The sequence below is a fragment of the Mesoplodon bidens genome, assembly GCF_964165515.1.
Source record: "Mesoplodon bidens genome assembly, chromosome: 4".
Taxonomy (NCBI): Eukaryota; Metazoa; Chordata; class Mammalia; order Artiodactyla; family Ziphiidae; genus Mesoplodon; species Mesoplodon bidens.
The window spans coordinates 57,990,017-58,014,977 of NC_138160.1; the positions used below are offsets into that span (position 1 = coordinate 57,990,017).

The 24,961-nt window shown below is 37.4% G+C and overlaps 1 protein-coding gene across 4 annotated transcripts in view; it reads right to left on the reverse strand.

Annotated features, from left to right (window-relative positions):
* The window catches only part of MRPS27 (mitochondrial ribosomal protein S27), a 128,767-nt gene that overhangs the window by 85,074 nt on the left and 18,732 nt on the right, over positions 1 to 24,961 (reverse strand). For all 4 annotated transcript variants that reach the window (XR_014015687.1, XM_081231993.1, XM_081231992.1 and 1 more), the window contains exons 3-4: positions 24,751 to 24,821; positions 22,642 to 22,700 (exon numbers count right to left, since the gene is read on the reverse strand). Coding sequence is in view for 3 of the 4 variants with exons in the window: in XM_081231993.1 (XP_081088119.1) it covers positions 22,642 to 22,700; positions 24,751 to 24,821 (130 nt within the window). In the remaining variant the exon portion in view is untranslated. The remainder of the gene's footprint in view (positions 1 to 22,641; positions 22,701 to 24,750; positions 24,822 to 24,961) is intronic.

The window sequence follows — 24,961 nt, forward strand, 5'->3', positions numbered from 1 at the left end:
TGGAAACCAAAAGAAAGCTGGAGTAGCAATTCTCATATCAGACAAAATAGACTTTAAAATAAAGACTACTAGAAGAGACAAAGAAGGACACTACATAATGATCAAGGGATCGATCCAAGAAGAAGTTATAACAATTGTAAATATTTATGCACCAAACATAGGAGCACCTCAATACATAAGGCAAATACTAACAGCCATAAAAGGAGAAATCGACAGTAACACAATCATAGTAGGGGACTTTAACACCCCACTTTCACCAATGGACAGATCATCCAAAATGAAAATAAATAAGGAAACACAAGCTTTAAATGATACATTAAACAAGATGGACTTAATTGATATTTATAGGACACTCCATCCAAAAACAACAGAATACACATTTTTCTCAAGTACTCATGGAACATTCTCCAGGATAGATCATATCTTGGGTCACAAATCAAGCCTTGGTAAATTTAAGAAAATTGAAATTGTATCAAGTATCTTTTCCGACCACAATGCTATGAGACTAGATATCAATTACAGGAAAAGAGCTGTAAAAAATACAAACACATGGAGGCTAAACAATACACTACTTAATAACAAAGTGATCACTGAAGAAATCAAAGAGGAAATAAAAAAATACCTAGAAACAAATGACAATGGAGACACGACGACCCAAAACCTATGGGATGCAGCAAAAGCAGTTCTAAGAGGGAAGTTTATAGCAATACAATCCCACCTTAAGAAACAGGAAATATCTCGAATAAACAAGCTAACCTTGCACCTAAAGCAATTAGAGAAAGAAGAACAAAAACATCCCAAAGTTAGCAGAAGGAAAGAAATCATAAAAATCAGATCAGAAATAAATGAAAAAGAAATGAAGGAAACGATAGCAAAGATCAATAAAACTAAAAGCTGGTTCTTTGAGAAGATAAACAAAATTGATAAACCATTAGCCAGACTCATCAAGAAAAAAAGGGAGAAGACTCAAATCAATAGAATTAGAAATGAAAAAGGAGAAGTAACAACTGACACTGCAGAAATACAAAAGATCATGAGAGATTACTACAAGCAACTCTATGCCAATAAAATGGACAACCTGGAAGAAATGGACAAATTCTTAGAAATGCACAACCTGCCAAGACTGAATCAGGAAGAAATAGAAAATATGAACAGACCAATCACAAGCACTGAAATTGAAACTGTGATAAAAAATCTTCCAACAAACAAAAGCCCAGGACCAGATGGCTTCACAGGTGAATTCTATCAAGCATTTAGAGAAGAGCTAACACCTATCCTTCTCAAACTCTTCCAAAATATAGCAGAGGGAGGAACACTCCCAAACTCATTCTACGAGGCCACCATCACCTTGATACCAAAACCAGACAAGGATGTCACAAAGAAAGAAAACTACAGGCCAATATCACTGATGAACATAGATGCAAAAATCCTCAACAAAATACTAGCAAACAGAATCCAACAGCACATTAAAAGGATCATACACCATGATCAAGCGGGGTTTATTCCAGGAATGCAAGGATTCTTCAATATACGCAAATCAATCAACGTGATACACCATATTAACAAATTGAAGGAGAAAAACCATATGATCATCTCAATAGATGCAGAGAAAGCTTTCGACAAAATTCATTACCCATTAATGATAAAAACCCTGCAGAAAGTAGGCATAGAGGGAACTTTCCTCAACATAATAAAGGCCATATATGACAAACCCACAACCAACATCGTCCTCAATGGTGAAAACTGAAAGCATTTCCACTAAGATCAGGAACAAGACAAGGTTACCCACTCTCACCACGCTTATTCAACCTAGTTTTGGAAGTTTTAGCCACAGCAATCAGAGAAGAAAAGGAAATAAAAGGAATCCAAATCGGAAAAGAAGTAAAGCTGTCACTGTTTGCAGATGACATGATACTATACATAGAGAATCCTAAAGATGCTACCAGAAAACTAATAGAGCTAATCAATGAATTTGGTAAAGTTGCAGGATACAAAATTAATGCACAGAAATCTCTGGCATTCCTATATACTAATGATGAAAAATCTGAAAGTGAAATCAAGGAAACACTCCCATTTACCATTGCAACAAAAAGAATAAAATATCTAGGAATAAACCTACCTAAGGAGACAAAAGACCTGTATGCAGAAAATTATAAGACACTGATGAAAGAAATTAAAGATGATACAAATAGATGGAGAGATGTACCATGTTCTTGGATTGGAAGAATCAACATTGTGAAAATGACTCTACTACCCAAAGCAATCTACAGATTCAATGCAATCCCTATCAAACTACCACTGGCATTTTTCACAGAACTAGAGCAAAAAAATTCACAATTTGTATGGAAACACAAAAGACCCCGAAGAGCCAAAGCAATCTTGAGAAGGAAAAATGGAGCTGGAGGAATCAGGCTCCCTGACTTCAGACTATACTACAAAGCTACAGTAATCAAGACAGTATGGTACTGGCACAAAAACAGAAAGATAGATCAATGGAACAGGATAGAAAGCCCAGAGATAAACCCACGCACATATGGTCAACTTATCTTTGATAAAGGAGGCAGGAATGTACAGTGGAGAAAGGACAGTCTCTTCAATAAGTGGTGCTGGGAAAACTGGATAGGGACATGTAAAAGTATGAGATTAGATCACTCCCTAACACCATACACAAAAATAAGCTCAAAATGGATTAAAGACCTAAATGTAAGGCCAGACACTATCAAACTCTTAAGAGGAAAACATAGGCAGAACACTCTATGACATAAATCACAGCAAGATCCTTTCTGACCCACCTCCTAGAGAAATGGAAATAAAGACAAAAATAAACACATGGGACCTAATGAAACTTAAAAGCTTTTGCACAGCAAAGGAAACCATAAACAAGACCAAAAGACAACCCTCAGAATGGGAGAAAATATTTGTAAATGAAGCAACTGACAAAGGATTAATCTCCAAAATTTATAAGCAGCTCATGCAGCTCAATAACAAAAAAACAAACAACCCAATCCAAAAATGGGCAGAAGACCTAAATAGACATTTCTCCACAGAAGATATACAGACTGCCAACAAACACATGAAAGGATGCTCAACATCTTTGCTCATTAGAGAAATGCAAATCAAAACTACAATGAGATATCATATCACACCAGTCAGAATGGCCATCATCAAAAAATCTAGAAACAATAAATGCTGGAGAGGGTGTGGAAAAAAAGGAACACTCTTGCACTGCTGGTGGGAATGTGAATTGGTACAGCCACTATGGAGAACGGTATGGAGGTTCCTTAAAAAACTACAAATAGAACTAACATATGACCCAGCAATCCCACTACTGGGCATATACCCTGAGAAAACCATAATTCAAAAAGAGACATGTACCAAAATGTTCATTGCAGCTCTATTCACAATAGCCCGGAGCTGGAAACAACCTAAGTGTCCATCATCGGATGAATGGATAAAGAAGATGTGGCACATATATACAATGGAATATTACTCAGCCATAAAAAGAAACGAAACTGAGCTATTTGTAATGAGGTGGATAGACCTAGAGTCTGTCATACAGAGTGAAGTTAGTCAGAAAGAGAAAGACAAATACCGTATGCTAACACATATATACGGAATTTAAAAAAAAATGTCATGAAGAACCTAGGGGCAAAACGAGAATAAAGACACAGACCTACTTGAGAATGGACTTGAGGATATGGGGAGGGGGAAGGGTAAGCTGTGACAAAGCGAAAGAGAGGCATGGACATATATACACTACCAAACGTAAGGTAGATAGATAGTGGGAAGCAGCCGCAGAGCACAGGGAGATCAGCTCGGTGCTTTGTGACCGCCTGGAGGGGTGGGATGGGGAGGGTGGGAGGGAGGGAGATGCATGAGGGAAGGGATGTGGGAACAGATGTATATGTATGACTGATTCACTTTGTTATAAAGCAGAAACTAATTAAAAAAATAAATAAATAAACTTAAAAAAAAATGGAAAAAAAAAAAAAAAAAAAAAAAAGAGACATGTACCAAAATGTTCATAGCAGCCCTATTTACAATAGCCCGGAGATGGAAACAACCTAAGTGTCCATCATCAGATGAATGGGTAAAGAAGATGTGGCACATATATACAATGGAATATTACTCAGCCATAAAAAGAAATGAAATTGTGCTATTTGTAATGAGGTGGATGGACCTAGAGTCTGTCATACAGAGTGAAGTAAGTCAGAAGGAGAAAGACAAATACTGTATGCTGACACATATATATGGAATTTAAGAAAAAAAAATGTCATGAGGAACATAGGGGTAAGACAGGAATAAAGACATAGACCTACTAGAGAATGGACTTGAGGATATGGGGAGGGGGAAGGGTAAGCTGTGACAAAGTGAAAGAGCAGCATGGACATATATACACTACCAAACGTAAGGTAGATAGCTAGTGGGAAGCAGCCGCATAGCACAGGGAGATCAGCTTGGTGCTTTGTGACCGCCTGGAGGGGTGGGATAGGGAGGGTGGGAGGGAGACGCAAAAGGGAGGGGATATGGGAACATATGTATATGTATAACTGATTAAATTTGTTATAAAGCAAAAAAAAAAAAGAACAAAGCTGAAAGACTCCAGTATCTGGCTTTAGAACACAGTTAATTAAGAGTGTGGCATTAGCATCTGGATAGACAGATCAATGGAAAAGAAGACAGAAAACAGAAACATTCATACTGAAGAAATGAATGCTAACACTTATCTTACACCATACAAAGAATTAGAGATCTAAAATTAAATTGAAACTACAATTTAAAATTATAATGTTTTTAAGAAGAAAACAGGAGAATATCTATGACCAAGGGATAGGCAATAACTACTTAGGACACAGAAAACAATAACCATAAAAGACTGCTAAATTAGATTTCATCAAAATTAAAAACTTCTGCTCATCAAAACACGCCTTTAAGAAACTAAAGAGAAAAGCTTACATTAAGAGAAAATATCTGCAAAATATCTATGACAAAGAATAATGAGAATAGGATTTCTTACTGTCAGAAGGGAATTACAAAATAAGGTAAAGGGTAAGATTAAAATGAAACCTGAAGTGTTAGACTGGAATTGCAGGCACCACCAAGAAGATGGTTTAAATATACATATAGAGATGACAGATAGATGAATGGATAGATTGATTTTCTAGCTCTGACCACTGAGAAAGCCTGGGAACAATGACACTCCAGTAGCAATGAGCACACCTGACATCCAGAATTTGACTTCTGAATGCCTTTCTCCTCTAAAAAGAACCAGGGTTCTTTGGCAAACTGGCTAATTCCAGGACTGGGGCAGGTAAAGTATAAAATAAAACTAAAATATCTTCTTGTACTAGAAAATAAGAAAATCTCAAAGAATGATGGAGATGGAACAATGCAAGAGAGATGGTCTCCTACTGACAGAATCTGGGATACGCTGAACATCAAAACAAGTAATGGATCAGAACTAACTGAATAAAATAAAATCAAGAGTCCTTATGATAGAAATAAATGAATAAATAAATAAATGAAGGGAAAGGACAAGTTCTTTCTTACAATAGAATGCTAATTAAAATTTAGACAGAATGATGCAACTAGAAAATCATCAAAGGATGCCAATATTAGTGGGTGAAAGTTTAATGAGGAACAGGATATTTCATAATCTCAAGTATCTCCCCACACATTACTTACTAATTACAAAGGGAAAAACAATGAATTTATAGTGGCCAAATCTGGCAGATACCGCCTTAATAAAGTGATCAAAATTAACATCACCAATATAGGAATGAACCATCAATATGCATCTCCTCATAAAGATGCACTGAGAAGAACACAACATCACTTCTGTGGTACTCCCATTCACAAACTCCTCCCTTCCATGGAAATACCAGAAAAACCTATTTTTTGGTAGAATTGAGGGACATTCTACAGAATAACAGGCCTATGCTCTTAAAAAATGTCAAGGTCAAGAAACACACGTACACACACACACACACACACACACACACACACACACACATACACACACCCCTCCAAAGGATGAGGAACAGTTTCAAATTAAAGGAGACTAAAGAGATATGGCAACTAAATATACTGCATGATCCTGGTTTGGATCCTGGATAAGGAAAAAAAAAAGTATCCATACACAACATTAAGGAGGCAACTGACAAAATCTGAATATGGACTGTATATCAGATCATACTATTGTATTACTGTTAAATGTTCTGATTTCAATCATTGTATAGTGGTTATGGAAGAGAAATGCTTAAATAAAAGGTCAAGTAATCAATATCAATATTTGTGTGAGTTGGTATCTATCAGTTAACAAGGTCATCTTTCTTCTTCTGGAATCTGTGTGAAAAAGGAGCACATGTCAGCCATCTGCTGTTATCCAGCATTTGCCACAGGACTGATGATAATTATACCTGTGCTCACCCTGGATACAAAACAGCCATCCAACTGATTGCTTCTCCTCGCGCTCCACTGCAAAATCAGACAGCTTAGGAGTTAGTTTCAGCTTTAGTCTCTACTTTTTCCCCTCAAAACAAAACAAAACAGTAAGAATGGATGAAATGATACAACAGGACGTCTCCCTCTGAAAATCTTAAGAACAGGGAGGTAGGTGAGGGTGTAGATCAAGGGTTGGAAAACTAGGGCCTATGGGCCACATCCAACCCTCAGCCTGTTGCTGTACAACGCATGAACTAAAATGAGTTTTTATATTTTAAAATGGTTGTATATAGAAAAGAGCCGTATCAGGCCTGAGACTGTTATTCTTAGAAAGAGGGTAGTTATCTGGCCCAAGCTGGCCCAAACATATTATTACCCCGTCCTGCCAAAGTGAACTCTGACCCAAGTGGGGCCAGCCCTACCTCAAGATTTTTCTAAGAAGGAATTAGCCTCAAATCTGTTCAAATACGTATTCTAACAAATGTGAAAAGATTTTTTTTTCTGTGTGGTGGGAGAAGATATTAACACATTATGAAGTATTTTAAACATTCAGAAAAGTATAGAGCATATAACACTCATGTACCTGACTACCTACCTTCATCAAATTCTAAAATCTTGTCACACTTACTTCAGACTTTTTTCTTTTTTACAAAACAGAGTATTATAAATACAGTGGAAGCTCCCCTATATACATCTCCTGATCTTATTTCTACCCCACTGTCCTTCTTCACAGGTAAATAACATCCTGAATTTTTTGTTTATCATTCTTGGGCACTTTTTTACACTCTTACACTTCATATAGGTATCCATATACACACATAAGCTATGGCATTGCTTTACATGTTTTCAAATGACATAAATGGTATCATATTGTATGTATGTTTCTTCACCATGCTATTTTTAACTCATTATGTTTTTAAGAGAACCATGCTTTAAAAAAAAAAAAAAAGAGAACCATGCTTTAGCTCGTTCTTTCTAACTGCTATATGCTATTCCACTTTGTCTATTTTCCTGTTGATGAACATTGAAGTTGCTTCCAGATTTTTACTATTACAGACAATGCTACGATGAATAATCGTAGAAGTTAATCCTTGTGCATGCCAGAGTTTCTCTAGGAGTAAAATGCTGAGTAGAAGACCATGCCCATCCTCACTTTTACCTCATCTTGCCAAACTGCTCTTTAAGGTGCTATACAACTTTCAACTCTCACTAGTATCAGTTCCTGTTGCTCCTCTACTTTGCCACAATTATTACTGTTATAACTCTTTGTTTTCGCATCTGATGACTGTGAAAGTATGTAGCATTTTAATCTGCAACTTAAATGTTACTAATGAGTGAGCATCTTTTCATATATTTATGACCACTCTGATTTTTTACCCTGTGAATTGCTGGTTCATATCCTCTACCCATTTCTTTATTGAATCATCTCATCTTATTGATCTACAGATGTAGTCTAATGTTTGCCAGTTACATGCATTGCAAATCTTTCCCTTGTCTTTGACTTGTCTTTTAATTTGCTAATGATATCTCTTGTGATATAGAACTTTAAATTTTTAATTCATTAAAATTTATCAATCTTTTATCAATTTTTTGTCTTATTCAAAAAATCTTTCAGAAAGTCACACAAATATTAATATGCTCCTATATTTCTTTATAAAAGTTTTATAGTTTGCTTTTTCCATTTAAGTTTTCATCTAACTTAAAAAAATGTGTGTGCACTTGCATTCTGAGGTAGGAATTAATTTTTTTCCCATATAACCAATTGTCCAAACACCATTTACCAACTAGTCCATTCTTACTCCTGTGATATATAAAACATCTCAAGTTTCCATGAGTATAAATAAATTTCTGGGCTCTCTCTATTCTGTTGCACTAGTATGTTTGCCTAAGTCTAATGCAATATTTTATTTTTATTTATTGTAGCTTCTTACTAATTCTTGTTATCTATCTTGTAGATCAATCATTTTATCTTAGTCTTCTTAAAAGTGTCTTAGTATTTTTGGCCCTTTACTCTTTCATTCAATTTTAGGGTCATCATCTCAGGTTCCACAAAAAATTTTGCTGAGACTTTGGATGGAATTACACTGAATTTATAGATGAAATCTGAGTTAAATAGTTTAAAACAAATAAAATGCAAAGGTTTAGTAAAAAGCCTGGCAGGAAACAATAAGCGAGTGATTTTTCCTGTACAAATTGGAAAAAAAGTATGTCATTATATTTTTTCATAAGCAAAACGTAAGTTTAAAAGTATGGAAAAATTTATATGTTCTAACCTATCCTGCAGGGCCACAGCAGTCAGCCTGGTTTTCCATATAACAATAGGCTACACAAATAGAAACTCTTACTAAGTTTCTATAGCAGGGGGAAAAAAACCAATAAAATAAAATAAAGAATGGGGAATGCTGACAACATTAAGCATCCTTATCTATTCTGAGCTGCTCTTGTGCACTACAGGTATCAGAGCTAAAAATCACTGGAAGCAGTCGCTCAGTTTCTATTTCAACTGTTTAAATGTTTTCCTGTCATGCTCCCAGCCCTCAGAACAGACTTCTCTTTTTGTGTCTAATCTGCATTTTGATTGGTTATTCAATAACATCTTATCGGAGATCAGTTTTGGTGCAGGTTGTTCCTAATGGGAAATCACCTTTTTCAGGCTTCTCCCTGTCTCCACAGATGGGAAGTAGGTGACTTTCTGCTGCCCCCTTCTGGTTTCTGACTGCGGTAAAGCTTAAGCAATATGGGTATATACAACCCTCAGAATGGAAGAAAATATTTGCAGATGAAGCAACTGACAAAGGATTAATCTCCAAAATTTACAAGCAGCTCATGCAGCTCAATATCAAAAAAACAAACAACCCAATCCAAAAATGGGCAGAAGACCTAAATAGACATTTCTCCAAAGAAGATATACAGATTGCCAACAAACACATGAAAGGATGCTCAACATCTTTACTCATTAGAGAAATGCAAATCAAAACTACTATGAGGTATCACCTCACACCAGTCAGAATGGCTATCATCAAAAAAATCTACAAACAATAAATGCTGCAGAGAGTATGGAGAAATGGGAACCCTTTTGCACTGTTGGTGGGAATGTAAATTGATACAGCCACTATGGAGAACAGTATGGAGGTTCCTTAAAAAACTAAAACTAGAACTACCATACGACCCAGCAATCCCACTACTGGGCACATACCCTGAGAAAACCATAATTCAAAAAGTCATGTACCACAATGTTCACTGCAGCTCTATTTACAACAGCCAGGACATGGAGGCAACCTAAATGTCCATCGACAGATGAATGGATAAAGAAGATGTGGCACATATATACAATGGAATATTACTCAGCCATAAAAAGAAACGAAACTGAGTTATTTGTAGTGAGGTGGATGGACGTAGAGTCTGTCATACAGAGTGAAGTAAGTCAGAAAGAGAAAAACAAATACCATATGCTAACACATATATATGGAATCTAAAAAAAAAAAAAAAAGGTTATAAAGAAACTAGAGGCAGGATGGGAATAAAGACGCAGACCTACCAGAGAATGGACCTGAGGACACAGGGAGGGGGAAGGGTAAGCTGGGACAAAGTGAGAGAGTGGCATGGACATATATACACTACCAAATGTAAAATCGATAGCTAGTGGGAAGCAGCCGCATAGCACAGGGAGATCAGCTCGGTGCTCTGTGACCACCTGGAGGGGTGGGATAGGGAGGGTGGGAGATGCAAGAGGCAAGAAATATGGGGATGTATGTATATGTATAGCTGATTCACTTTGTTATAAAGCAGAAACTAACGCACCATTGTAAAGCAATTATACTCCAATAAAGATGTTAAAAAAAAAAGGGTATATACGTTGAGCCCTTCCTTTTTAATGTCAGACAGCTTTCCAAAAAATGTGATGTCCTTTCCATCTGGGTGTATAACTACTAGTGTTCATAAGCATCTATTTCTCCCTATCTCTGAGCCATGATAATCTTTGCACCTTGATGCCCTTGGGGTGGGAGTGGTGAAGATGTATGGGAACTATTAGTCTTAGAAACGTAAACTGGAGTCAAAATACATTTTCCCTAAGGACAGAAGTATGGGGAAGAAATAGTCCCTGTTCTTCAAGATGTTACAATCTAGCAAAACCAACACTAAGGCCAAATTTACTGAACACTAACCTTCTCTGTCCTAAGATTGTTCTAAGGACCTTATTATAATATATTCATTTCTTTAAGTCTCATATACCTATTCTAAATTACAGGCACTATTTTAATCCCCATTTTGTGGATGAGGAAACTGAGGGACAGAGAATATAAGTAACTAAATCATACAGTTAATAGATGGCTGTATTCAAATCTAGACAGATTGGCTCCAGAGGCCATGCTCTTATCTAATACATTATACTGTTTCTCAAGTAAAGAAAAATAAGAAGCACATATTTTTGATTAGTCAAAACACAAAACAAACTAAATAAGCACCCCTAACTAGATAAAAGAAAAATCTATACAAGGGGTCCGAGAAATCACAATCAAATCATGAAAATCAGAGCCAGTTTATGGATGTAGTAGAATTTGGGACAGGCCTTAAAAGACGGGTTGTACTCTTATTATAGAAGGAGTTGGGGAATGGAGGGAAGAACAGAGGCAAAGACAGTAAAGTACAGGGCACATTCAGAGAGGAACAGTCCATTTTGGCTGGAGTCTAAAAGCACTGTGTAAATGTGCCATACACGTTAACTGTTACCACCTGCTATTAAGTCAGCAAATGGAGGATTATAATAATCTATACATACAAGATCCACAGAGTTCTCGTTTTAATGAATAATTTCAGTGTCCTTCCTATCAAAACTCTGCCTGGGCTTTTATCAATAGGGACTCATAACCGATTTGAGTTCCCCTCCTGGTAGCATCCATCACTGAGCCATGAAACAGTCGGTGTGTAATAAATACAGTGTTCATGTACTGTAATGGCCTAGAGTTGGAACACCTGGTTTTAAGTCCCAGCCTTGCCCATCATTAGCTATGAAACTGGTGATAACATTTGTCTTAGTATCAGCACTGATATTAAAAAGGAGAACAGAACAGATTTCAAAATACAAACTCTTGCCTGGTTTAAAACAACAACAACAAACAAACGTAACAGGAAATCTGGCATGGAAATGACAGCAGCCAAGACCACTGAAGAGATTCACAGCAAATACTTCTACCTCCTCAAATGTCCTCTTGCCTAGACCCAGGACATCTGGAAATACTCAGGAATTTATTTGCCACTGGCCTCAAAAGGCATGATGCAATCAACTGAAACCTCTGTTCCCACAAACCTCTTCCTGAAGCTTTTGTTTATCTACTCATCTCTCCCTTAAATGTTGTACCAGCTCCTGAAAAGATCTCTTAATTACCTTCAAATCAAACCTCCTCAATACAAAACCCTACCAAAGTCTCTCTGATAAATGTAATATATTCAGTTATACTTTCTCTCTGCCCTACAGCTACAATTCCTTGTACCATGATGATGACTTCACAGTTATGAAAATAACCAGTAAAAAGATTTTTGGATTAAAGGACTCTGTACTGTGGAAAAAACAACTTGGGATATACCTTTTTATAGGAACTATAGGAGTTTTTAGGTTTAATCTGCAAAGGGTACTGCAGCTATTAGAATAGATCAACTTTAGCCCTCTCCTTCTAAATCCCATGTACGTGCAAGGCATCAAAAATATATGTTTTGTGGGCCTTTCAGATAAAGATCATAGGTAAATGTCAAATATATATGGTACAGAAATTAGTTCCCTGGAAAACAAGAGTGAATACCCTACTCTCATACCAAGAAATTTGCTAAAGGTACTTATAAATAAGACAGTACATGAAGAAGCCTGCCCCCCAAATCCAGAAGAGAATGAGTGATCCCCTATTCTTTCTGTTGTTTAATTTTACATCTGCTAGTTGTTCTTTTGATATTCATGGTTAAGGTGGCTGAACTTCAATTCTACTATTTAAATAAATAAGGCTCTGAGTGAGAAAATAAACAAAGACCCAAATCTCATGCTTTCAAAGTCTGAAGCTCCTGGTGATAAAGTCTAGCTTCTATATCAGTGAGACTGAGAAACAGATTTCAGATATGTAAGGTGCCTTGAGAGGCATCCAAGATCAGCTGCTCATGTAGGAAGCTGAAGTCCAGATAGTTCATTAACTGGTTCCAATTTACAGATCAAAGTGGGAACTAAACCGGTCCTGAAAACACAGGTCACCTGACTCTTTCCTCCCATCCTGATTCCTTCAGAGTCTTTTCGGCTCTTTTTTTCTCCCATGACTATATATTTTTAACTGGTGAGCCTCTGCATATGCTAGGTTTTTCTAGGTTTAATTAATTTCATGTCACTTTGTTAGGAGGTATTTAAATATTCACTGAGTATTCTGGTTTACTACCTAGACTGCCTCAGGAAAAAGAACTGGCACAAAGAGACACACTGGTCTAGCTGATGACCCTCTGAACTTCAAGTCAGGCCTTCATCCACAACTAGAGCTTGGACTTGCCACATGGAAATTGCTTAGTCTTCCTAGGTCTTAATTTCACAGATTCTGAAAGTTAGCAGGTCTTCAGGGCTTCAGAGATCACCTAGTCTAAAAGTTCCCACCTTGTACCAGGACACCATGTAGACCCTAATGTAAGTATGTTTTGGCAGTTGTTCTTTCTCCAAAGCTCTGTGGCCAGTTCCTCTCAAACAGTCCAAATGTGGTCAGTAGGCATAAGACGTGATGCAGCAAACTTACAAAATATGTATACGTACAATGAAAAGGCAAGAGAAAAACACACCGCCTTGCTGTGTTCTAAATCTGCTTCCAATTCTTCTATTAAAGTAGACCAGCCTCATTAACTGAGGTTCAATTTTCAGTTCATTTTTGACCTTCCTTGTTTTCTAGCTTTATATTCAACCTGTCACTAATCCTGTTGATTGATTTTTCCTTCCTATGTGCAAAATATTTCTTTCTTCGTCTCCACTGTCAACTACCACAGGACAGGCCTTTTATCACCTTAAGTATAGATAATAAATTTCCCTCCCACACTTAGCTCTTTCAATCCAAAACTTACTCTATTAACCTTCCTGTAAGTTTTATGATATACATTTCTCAAGAATCTACTGATGACTAACAATCTTAAGGATCTTTAAAAAAAAGTTTTCTTAAATAACTAGTATCTGCAGGCCTTGACGGACATAATCTTTTTGTAATGGATATTATTTCACATGTATGCTGTGCGTCAGAAGTTCCTAGAGGTGAAATTATTGGGTCAAAGGGTATGTGCGTTCATAATTTTGATAGATGTTGCCAAAGTTCTCTCTACAGAAGTTGTACCACTATATATATATATCTACTAGCAACGCATGCTGCTGCCAGCATTCTATTCCCTCTATAATCTGCCCACCTTATTTCCCACGACTCCCTGGTAGGCCCCTGTCAATCCCCGTAAGGTCAGTTCTCACCGCACTCTATTAACCCCGCCTATACTGCTTGCTGCATCTTGAACAATCACTCCCATTTCTTCTACTCATCCAATCTTCAAGGCTGTCTCAAGTTCTGCCTCTTTTATGAACGTTTGCTGATCATGACATCAACCCCTCTTCCAGCCTGCCCAAAGCAGGTTTTCTCAGAAACGCACATTTTGTTACATATCATCAATTTACCTATTTATTATATCCAAGATTTCTGTTGATGTTGAATTGTTTCACATATCTAGTTATCCCCAGCCAATTTATAATCTTTTTGATTGGAGTGATTCATATCCTTCCTTTGAACACACCACAGTTCTGGCAAATTAAAAAATACTTCTCTTCAACCTTCTATTGGCTTTGGAAATTCGCTTTTAAACAGAACTGAGAATCATTTGTCTTACAGACTTGAAATCTGAAATTCTGTCAGGACAGTTTAAATTTGTCTTCAATGGAAAAAGAATGATTACTGACTTTCACGTAATCAATATCCCTTCACATCCTATAAGATCCTTCTTACCATCTTATTTCTAAATATATACTAGATACTCAATACATATTTCTGGAATTCATCTTGCTCCTAATTTCTCTATTATTAATAATATATGTATGCACGTATGTGTGTACATACACACAAAGTGATTCTAAAATTGATATGGAATGCAAAGGACCTAGACTAGGTAAAACGACTTTGGAAAAGAACAACAAAGTTGGAAGACTCACATTACCTAATTTTAAGATTTATTATAAAACTACAGCCATAAAGATAGTGTAGTACTGGCATCAAGAGAGGCAATGGAACAGAGATCAATGGAACAAAACAGTTCAGAAAGAGACTCACTTGTCTATAAGCAACTGGTTTTCAACAAAGATTCAAAGGTAATTCAGTGCAGAAAGAAGTCTTTTCAACAAATGGTGCTGACACAACTAGGTATTCTTAACGCCAGAAATTTAACTTGGACCCTTACCTCATACCATATTAAAAAAAATAACTTAAAATGGATCATAGACCTAACTGTGAAACCTAAAACTATAAAACTTCTGAAACAAAACATAGGAGAAAAATCTTTGTGGTGTCGGGTTAAGCAAAGATTTCTCAGTTGACACCAAAGGCATGATTCATAAAAGAAAAAATTAACAAACTGGACTTCCATCAAAAATAAAAACTGCTCTTTGAAAAACACTGTTAAGTGAATAAAAAGATAGAGAAGATTACGAGAGACAAAGTTCTCAAAACTCAATAATAAGAAAACAAGCAACTCAATAAAAGAAAAAAGGGCAGAAGATTTAAACAGATACTTTACCAAGGAGTTATATGGCTGGAAAATAAGCACATGAAAAGATGCTCAACATCATTAATTATCAGGCAAATACAAATTAAAACCACAGTGAGAGTGAGATACCATTAAACACACGTTAGCATGGCCAACTCTGTTGGCAAAAATATGGAGCACTGGAACTGCTGGTGGGATTGTACAATGGTATAACCACTCTGGAATGTATACCTACTATATGTTCCAGCCATTCCACTGCTAGATATTTACCCCAAAGAAATGAAAGCTTATGCCTCTACAAAGACTTATAAATAGATGTCTGTAGCAGCATGGACTGCTTTGGCCTCCGAGGATAAGGGCCTTCAGGGACCCATTCATTATGCCAGAGGAATACGAGAGTATCTAAGGTGTGAGATCACTCTGGGCAAGTTGGGTGGAATGTTAGAACCATAGCCAAGAAAACACCCTTGAATGTTACCCCTACACTCCTCCTACGACCAGGCTCCAGGTTGAAATAACAAGACCAGCGGGAGAGAAGTGCAAAGTCAGAAGGAGTGGAGGCTCCATGGGTCTTTGGCAAAAGGCGTGGACGGTGTTCGTGACAATCTGCTACCCTCTCATGCAGAGCCATTAACAGTACCTCTCTCCCAGGCCTGTGGCAAGGATTAGCAAGTAAGAACTAAATAAAGCACTTGGCGATATTAAAGTATGAAAATGTTTTTCTAAAAAATGCTCTAAGACTCATTTACCGCCCCCCTTGGGTTCTTTCCTTAATAATGTTCAAACATAATGAGACTTGGCAGTATGCTAACAGAAAAATTTTACATTCCATTTTAGTGCTGTAAAATACAATCTCTATGCCCTCAAAGAAAAATGATCACTGCTTAAGCTCATGAACAGTGTCCCCTCCTAGTAAACTCCCACTTTCCCCTCGTCCTACAGGCAGAAATGGATTCTTATAACATAGGCCTGGGGTAATGCACTCACCTTCTAAGGAACCATGTGGATATTTTTGCTTATTGAAAAATGAAGCTATTTTGGTCCTTCCTTTTTAAGGCTGGCTGCCAACCCGGGACCTGGAGACGTGCAGGCTGCCATCTGCCTCGCCCCAGCTGTTCCTGACCCACCATCCGTCTCCAACCAGGGACACTTGGTATCTGCCAGGTCAGTTAAACCACGGATGAAAGATGCCTGAGGCCAAGGTACAGTGTGGATGACTCTGTTGGCAACACACAGCCTGCCACACAACCTTAGCTTCCTCTCATTAGTGGGTAGCATGCCACTCTCCATGGCAACACAGAGAGCTGTATTCCGAGAAAAACAGACCTTCTCATGGAGCTCTGCAACAATCTTTTCTTACTGTGTGACAAGTAATTCAGCATTCCCCACATTTTTGCTAACAACCAAAAGGCTACCTTTTAAAGAATGTACATTCTTAAAATAGAGATAATATGTTATATAGACATTAGAAATTTCTATCACTTATCCTTAGGAATGACCATTTAGGTTGCAGATTAAATTATCAGTTCAAATTATTGATGCTCTAATAGTAAAAGGAGCAAGTTTAATTTCATGCATCTCTTAACTGCCACGGTCCCAAAGTTATTTGAAAGTCTAAATAAGCCTTTAAAAATGCAATTTGCAAACATCCTCAGTGAAGAAGGAATTTTTATAGCTTGGGTTTGCATTCTATTAATGCAGTAATCAAATACTAATACAGCCACTGTTAAAGCTTGTTATAAACCATGAAAATAACAGCTTTTACTGATGCCACAATTTCACTGATGACATGTAGTTTTATCTCCTGAAAGGGAGACACAGAGCCTGCCTCAGGGCTCACGTGTCTGCATGTGGGCAGCACACATCAACCTGGGAGTCCTGAGCTCAGAACTACTGACTAGGTGGTCCAGAAAAGACACGCTCTCCAAAAAATAATAAATGAAATTCCAGATAAACTCACTATGCAATAACATTGACCTCAAGCGGACAGATCACAAAAAGAGATCTATTGTGGAGAAAAAGCTAAGATCATGGTTCTTAGGAAACAAACAACAACAACCCACAGACTATAAGAAACATAAGGGATTTCCTCTTATCCCTTAATTTTAATTTCCTCCTGCTTTACCACACTCTAGACTGTACTTTCCATGGAATTCCTTCTGCCTCAATTTTCTTAAAAATAAATTGTAGCCCCATCTGAAATCCTTATCGGTATTACCTTGCACTGGGAAAGCACTGTCTTGGTCTTTCTAGCACTGTTCCACTGTTCACATTCATCCTCATGGCTTCCCTTCTCAGCGCAGGACAGGCAATGGCTTACACACACACACTCTACGTTGGGTCTGCTCAGTTAATCTCCATGCCTTAGACTCTGCGTCAGTAAAATCAAGATGCAAATTGGATTCTTAGCAACACTATAAACTGATAGTAAGGCAAAGGTAAGAAATCTTTTTTCTTCAAAAGCCAATGCGAGGGCATGTGGGTAAGAAGCAGAAATCAATCCTTTGGCAAGGAAACAAAAATTGGTTGCTCAATTCCTTTTAAAACTAAAGTGGGACGTATAAAACTCTTTTTAACAGATGTTAAGCATGAATCAGCAGTCAACTTCTCATGCTCACCAATCACGGAGCAGCCTCTTCCTCTTAGCTGCCGTTAGCTGTGCTGTGCTCTTACCTTTATCTTCTGTGCCACCAAACCTCTGCTGCTACTGCAGGGGGAACACCGTGGCTTCTCCCCTCGCCAAGCCAGGGCTGGAGTGGGGAGGGGGGTGATGATACCAGAATCGAGCAGCGGTGTTCCTACCCAACACCCTCCCAGCACTAGTCTGATGGACAGCATCTCAGGGCCTGTCCAAATCTCACTTTTTGCCAAACCTCTTCCTGCTCCAGTAGGGAGACAAGAGACTGGCTGTATCTAAGTTCTCATTTGGATAACAGAACACATATCAACCATATGCCTGTCTTACTCTATAAGGTCTAATGTAAAATAAAGAAAGCCTTCTTTGTAAGAAGAAAAACAAAGAACTAGAAAACTTCAAAAGGCCTGGGGTAAGAAGCAGGAATAAGCCTAAGCAAAACGCCTTCACAGTGAGGTTTATAACATTTTTTTTGCGGCATGAACTCGCGGGCAGTCTGATGGCACCTTCTCGAATAATGTTTTAAATGCACAGGATAACAAAGGAGACCAATTATAGTGAAATAGAATTATAAAAACATCAAAAAATCCTTGAGATATGGTCACATGTGCTTCTCCATTAATGTACGAAACAAAACTAGCCAGCAGTAGTTTAATTATAAATGCAATTTCTAAGCAGTGATGAGCATAATTTGTCAAGATAGCTGCAACAAATATAATGAGATATAAAAAAAAATCAATGATTTTTATTGGTGAGAAAGACATAGACGCTGCTAACAGTACTGTGATCTGTTGCCTATATTCACGATTGAAGGCAATGCTAAATACTGAGAGGTGAGTGAAAATAAAAATGTAATTTTATTCTCATCTAAGTTCACAGAATCCCCTGAATTCTCTCCACCACCCCGATACATAAAGCAGCTGGAGGCACAGCTTTTCTAGCTGAAGCAGAAGCAGAGGGCTGGTGGCAGGACTGTCTGGCCTCTCCCTCACATCCTATTCCTCCCCAAGCCACGCACCGGAGGCCCCTGTGAGGAACCAGCTCGAGGGCTTCTTGGAAGACAGTTTGCAAACCACACATAAAGTGATTTATTATTCAGCCTGCTGAGAGTATCCCTGCAAGAGCATGCCTGTGCCTATTTTCCTAACCTCCCAGCCATATCTATACACAGTTTATGAAGTCCCTGGTTCACATCCTTCTTATCTTGCTTTATTTTTTATTTGTTTTTTTTATTCTCTTAATCATGTTTTGTTACAGCCCAACAGTTCTTAGCAGGCTTTGCTCTCTTATTTCTTAACTTTCATATTTTGTTTATTTTACTTCAATCTAGCCTTTTTATTGTTGTAATCACTTTTACTCTTGGTTTGTTGTAGAGTATTATCAGGTTTTTTCAAAAAATTTCTTTATTGTCAATGTATATCGTTCCTGGTATTAACTGACTTAATCATCTTTAGTTCACATTATTTGTTTGTTTAAAGCATCATTTCCCTTTCCTTGGTGTTCCCATTTTTTTAAATGGCAGGGCAGAAGTTGATCAAAAGGTTGTGGGCCCCCAGAGAGGAGCCCAGAGCCTAAAGAGGGGTGGTTGAGCATTTGTTCTCCCTCCTGCTATCTAAATAGCAGCCTCTCTTTAACTCTCCTTAAAACATCCCTGGGACTCTTTAATGTTGATGCCCCCAAACTTTTAAACCTGTGTACTTCAGGAGATTCAAAGGCTGAGTCTTTCCTGGAATGAGAGGATGATAACACACCGGCATGTGCTGGAAGCACCCTGAACCGCTTACTTGTTCACCTGACTCAACGGCAGATGCTCAACTAGCTCTCCACTGATCGATCACTCCAGGTTTCCAAACTTCTTCGGCTCTAATAGCCTTTACATAGTCACTGGGGAGATCTGATCACTAGAAGATGAGAGGATGCGGGGATTATATTCTGCTTGCAGAGCCTGGTCTCTACAGACTGAGGCAGGGAAAGATTTGTGCCACTGACAGAGGTGGCAGCCAAAGTCCTGTTGTGGGCCTTCCCCTCAAAGACAGTACTGCCTGGGGAATGAGAAATTCTCCAGGCAGGCCAGCAAGAAGCTATTAGTTGCAGGATTAATGAATTGCTCCCATATTTCCGTATATTACACCTGTGATTGTAAGTTTACTCCAAGATGTCTAAAGTCATCCCATGTGGAAATGTTAGGCATTGCAACCATGAACGCTGAAGACCTAACTGGTGGAAATCCCAGAGGCCCTTGGTGTCCTCAAGATTAACATTCTTGATTTCAATTAAAGCAGGGAAACCCCAAGAGTTCATAACTTAACCTGCAATTCTGCTGAGGCATTACTATGTTTTGTATATCCTCTAAGGCTGGAAAGCAGGAGTTGATACTTAGCTGATGAACGAATACTGGCCAGCCTCCATCATCTACACCTGATGCAGCTTTATGCGCTGTATTTGGTCTCACACACATACAACAGTAATCTCATGAAGTCATAAAAACCTTTCTTAAAAAAAAAAAATCAGAAAAAGAGAGCTAATTTTCTTGGCAATGGAAGGGAGGAGAAAGAACGGAAATAAAAGAGTGATAAGTCATGGTTAGAACACTAGTTTTGATTAAGCAAAGGATGGGGAATGTCGAATTAAACAATGCCTCAGATTTAAGATGGACAAGAGTCTTCTATATGACCTATATAAAAACAGAGAGATTTTATGAAACTTTCATCAAGACTCCAGGCCTCACAAAACTGGACATGATATGGAGAATTAATCACAGAATGTCTTTCTGTAGGACTTAAATTTCTCAGTTAAACTTCAATGCATGAAGACAGGGAGAGTGTCTAACTTATTCACTACTATATGCCCAGCACCTTGGATAAATTCTGGGTACACAATGGGTGCTCAGTAAATACATGCTGAATATTGAATTGCTGAAATCAATTATATGCTACAGAGGTACAAGTAAATTTGGGACATATTTCTTCTAAGACTATAGCACTGTGTCCTACAGGATGGAATTCTAAAAACTAGTTCCTATTTATAAATTGGAACGATTTTCTGCATTTTCCCATGAACAAAGCAAACAAAGGTGCCAGCCCAAATACACCTTGCACCACTGGCAAAAATAACTACCAAAGGAGCCTTACAGTGCCAAAGAACCACTAAAGGAAGGCAGGGCTTACTCCCATCAAGGGATCCATTTATGTTTATCTTAATGAAGGGTAGGAGGGCACTTGCAATTATGATTTCAGCACCTAGAATTTAAACTTCAGACACTGTTAAAGACAATCTTAGATTTAAAATAATTTTTTTTAAGGTTTGGAATCTTATCTACTTGAGATTTGTATTTAAACAGAAAACACCAAAACGATGGTAGAATCTACCCAATTCAGGAAGAAAAAAAAGAAGCCTTATTACTAGTTTGCAATATCACATACAAGAAAATTGGATATGTTTTCCCTAATATAAAGAAAGCTTTAAAAAATATATAACCAGATGTAAATAACTGAAAACTCTCTTAATCAAAACAAAGTTAAGGGACTTCCCTAGTGGCATAGTGGATAAGACTCCACGCTCCTAGTGCAGGGGGCCCAGGTTCGATCCCTGGTCAGGGAACTAGATCCCACATGCATGCCGCAACTAAGAGTTCACATATCACAACTAAGGAGCTCACGTGCACAACTAAGGAGCTGGTGAGTCACAACTAAAGAGCCTGCCTGCAGCAACTAAGGAGCTGGCAAGCCGCAATTAAGGAGTCCACGAGCCGCAACTAAGGAGCTCACCTGCCGCAACTAAATAAATAAATAAATATTTTCTAAAAAACCAAAGATCGAATGGGAAATTCTAATACAATGTTTACTGGAAACATTTTAAATTTCAGTCTGAGTCTTTTTTTGCAGCCAGGAATTGGAACAAATCATAAATCTGGTTTTTAAAATCACAATAACGAATCACAATAAAAAGTTAGTTGTAAGGTATCATTTTGACAGGTATTTGATAGATGAAAAATGAACTATAAGAATAAATCATAATTTATTTGATCAATCCTTTATTTAATGAACTTTAGGTTATTCCACTTTTCACTGCTATAGACGGTGCTGTACTGAACATACTTCTTTGTACACAGGCGAGAGTGTAGCTGTAGTTCAGTGGGATTGTTCCCAGTTGTGAGGAAGAATGAAGTAAATGTAGTAATGTAGAAAAAGTTTAAAAATACAATGTTAATTGAAAATAGGAGCTGAATAGTACTTAAAGAGTGTGTTTCCACCTAAATAAAAAAGGGAGGAAAAAGATAAATAGACATTTTTTTTTTTTCTCCTATCAGACTAACAAAAGTCCAGAAGTGTGAAAATACCTCTGTTGGCCAAGCTGTAGAAAGAGGCCTCTTTCATACACTGCTGGTGGGAATGTAAATTGGTAAGACCCCAAATGGAAAGCGATTTGGCAACAGCTATTGAAATTAAATATGTATATATATACATGTGTATTATTACAGTTACATATGTATTAAATATACACACTTATGAGAACTATGTGCAAAATTACCTATGTAAAAGGTTATTAATTATTGCACTGTGCATCATACAAAAAGAGAGCACAACCTAATGGCCCTAGAATAGGGAACTGGTTTAAATAATATATTCATAGTGTGGAATATGATACAGTTACAAAAAATGTCTAATCTCTCTATACACTGATATGGAAAGATCTCCAAAGCACAAACTTAAAAAAGCAAGGAGCTGAACATTATATACAGTACTTACCACCTTTCGTGTTAAAAAAGGATGTGAAACAAGAGAATATATAGTCAAATAAAATGGAAAACTTACTTGTACAGGTAATACTCTGCATGGTCTATCTCTTCTCGAGATGAAATGTTGTCCACAAACTAAAAGGCAAAAAAAGAAACCTTTGGTTGAATATAAATTATGCCATATATTGAGCCTAAGTCACACACTGACCTTAAAAATAAAACACCCATTTTATTAGAACAGTGTTCATGTAGTGTGGCTCCATCCTCAAAACCACTCTATGTTAATGCCAACAAATAATCTACAATGGCCTCTCTTTTTCTATATGTAGAACAACCTTGGTTAGAAAAACTGTTTAAAAACTAAACGTTAACCTTGCTCAGAACAAGAGAGAGCTCCTCTTAGTGTATTTATAATGAGTCACTGGTATTTCCCATTAACTTTATTTTAAACCCTGATATTTTCTCTATGTTCCAAACTCCAAATACATGGGAACACATAGTTGAAAGGATGAAGACTCTAATGGCTGAAAAAACATGGCCCAAGAGAGGAAAAAATCTAAATTTAGAGAACTCAGTCTTATAACCATTTTTCCTATCTGATTTGGTTCTGCTACGGACCAGTCAACCTGTGATTCTTCTACCAGCAAAGTCTCCCCTCGAACCACAAACTCCTTCAGTGTGCTCAACTCTAAACCAGAGAAACAAACAGAAAAGACTCTTCTAAGGAGGAATTCTACTCTAAAGTAAAGACTCAGAGGCAAAAAGGGTGAAGTAGGAGATAATGGATGTAGTGAATATAATTAAAACCTCGGGAAGAGGGAGAGAAAAGTCAAGAGGGGGAGACTTAATGGATCTCCCCCTTTTTAGGACTTATGGACTTGATTTAGAAATCTCATTTAGGGGCAGATAAAATATGATTGCAACACAGGACCTGGAGTTGAGAACTAGCTCTCCTGATTGCATGCTGTGTGGCATAAACAGACGGCACAGCCCCTCTGGAACTTAGTTGCTCCATCTGCATAAACAGAATAAAGGCACCTGCACTGAAGAGGACGAGGCTCCAACGAGAAAGTGTGCATGAAAGCTCTTTAAACTCTGAAGTGCTGCCTAAACAAACACCAGGCATTATGGCATAGAGATTTTATACATCATGTAAGGGATGAACCAGTGGTCTTTCAGTTCCCCTCCAGTATGAAAATGATAAGTCTATAAAATTTAGGTTATAACCTAGCTAAACGGTTCCCCTACTAAAAGGAAAATATCAAGGAGCAGGAAGAAAGGACTCAGACTAAAAAGGATGATGGTTTCTCTACTTTTCTTCTCTTAGATTTAAGTCTCTTGAATTTTATGGTGCCATTAATTTCTACAAAGAGTTTTCACATCTAAGATCTCAATTTAGCGTCACATCAGCCCTATGACGAAAATACTATTGTCCCCATACTGAATATGAGGAAATTGAGAGGGGCTCACTTGCCCAATGTCATAAAGCAAATTCATTAAGACAAGGTAAGATCTATTTAAGGGAGGCAACAGAAAAGAGCTTCAATGTCACAGAGATCTGGGTTTGAAGCCCAATTTTTCCACCTATGAACTGTGTGAACTTGGGAAAGTCATCAAGCATTCTGAGTCGTACATGCAAAATGGAGATAACAATGCTTACCTCATATGGCCGCTATGAGAATAGCAAGATAATCTAAGTTAAGAAACTAGTACAACAGCTGGCATAGAAGGTGATCAGTAATGGTTACTCTCAAGTCCTATTCCTGACTCCTAGCCTAATATCATTCTCCCATCCATTGCTCTGTAGCAGTTTAACATTAACATTAATATCCATTCTTTTATAAACTTTCTCAAGTACCAAAATTACTTCCAATATTAACAACTAAATACTATCACTTTGAAGGGTGTATCAACTTAAAAAAAAATCATGATACCAAATCCTGGAAAAATTAAAATAAACCAGATACACAACAGTAATCACTGACACTGGAGTCTGATAAATTTATTACCTTTTATTTCAGTCAGAGAAATTTGCTACTTCATCATAAAATATCTAGTAGCAACTACAAAAACATACCATACTCTGGAAAAATATATCCTATGAAAGATAGTCTTTACAGAGCCTCATGTATATAAAGTGGCTTTCTTGCCTTCTTTCTCTTTCTTTATATTTAAGTTTTCTTACCCGTGATATTGTTAAAGAACTAACGGGCAGCTTTCTCTCATATGTTTTATCCATTAAAGATGCCAGATCAGCTGTGAAGACAAAGAAGAAAAAAGAACCTTGTTAAATATACATATTTCTTAAGAAAAATCTAACAGATACAACTCCTGCCAGATGGCTGTCAACATTATGAAGTCAGTATTAAAACAGATGCTCTTTCTTGCTCTTTTCT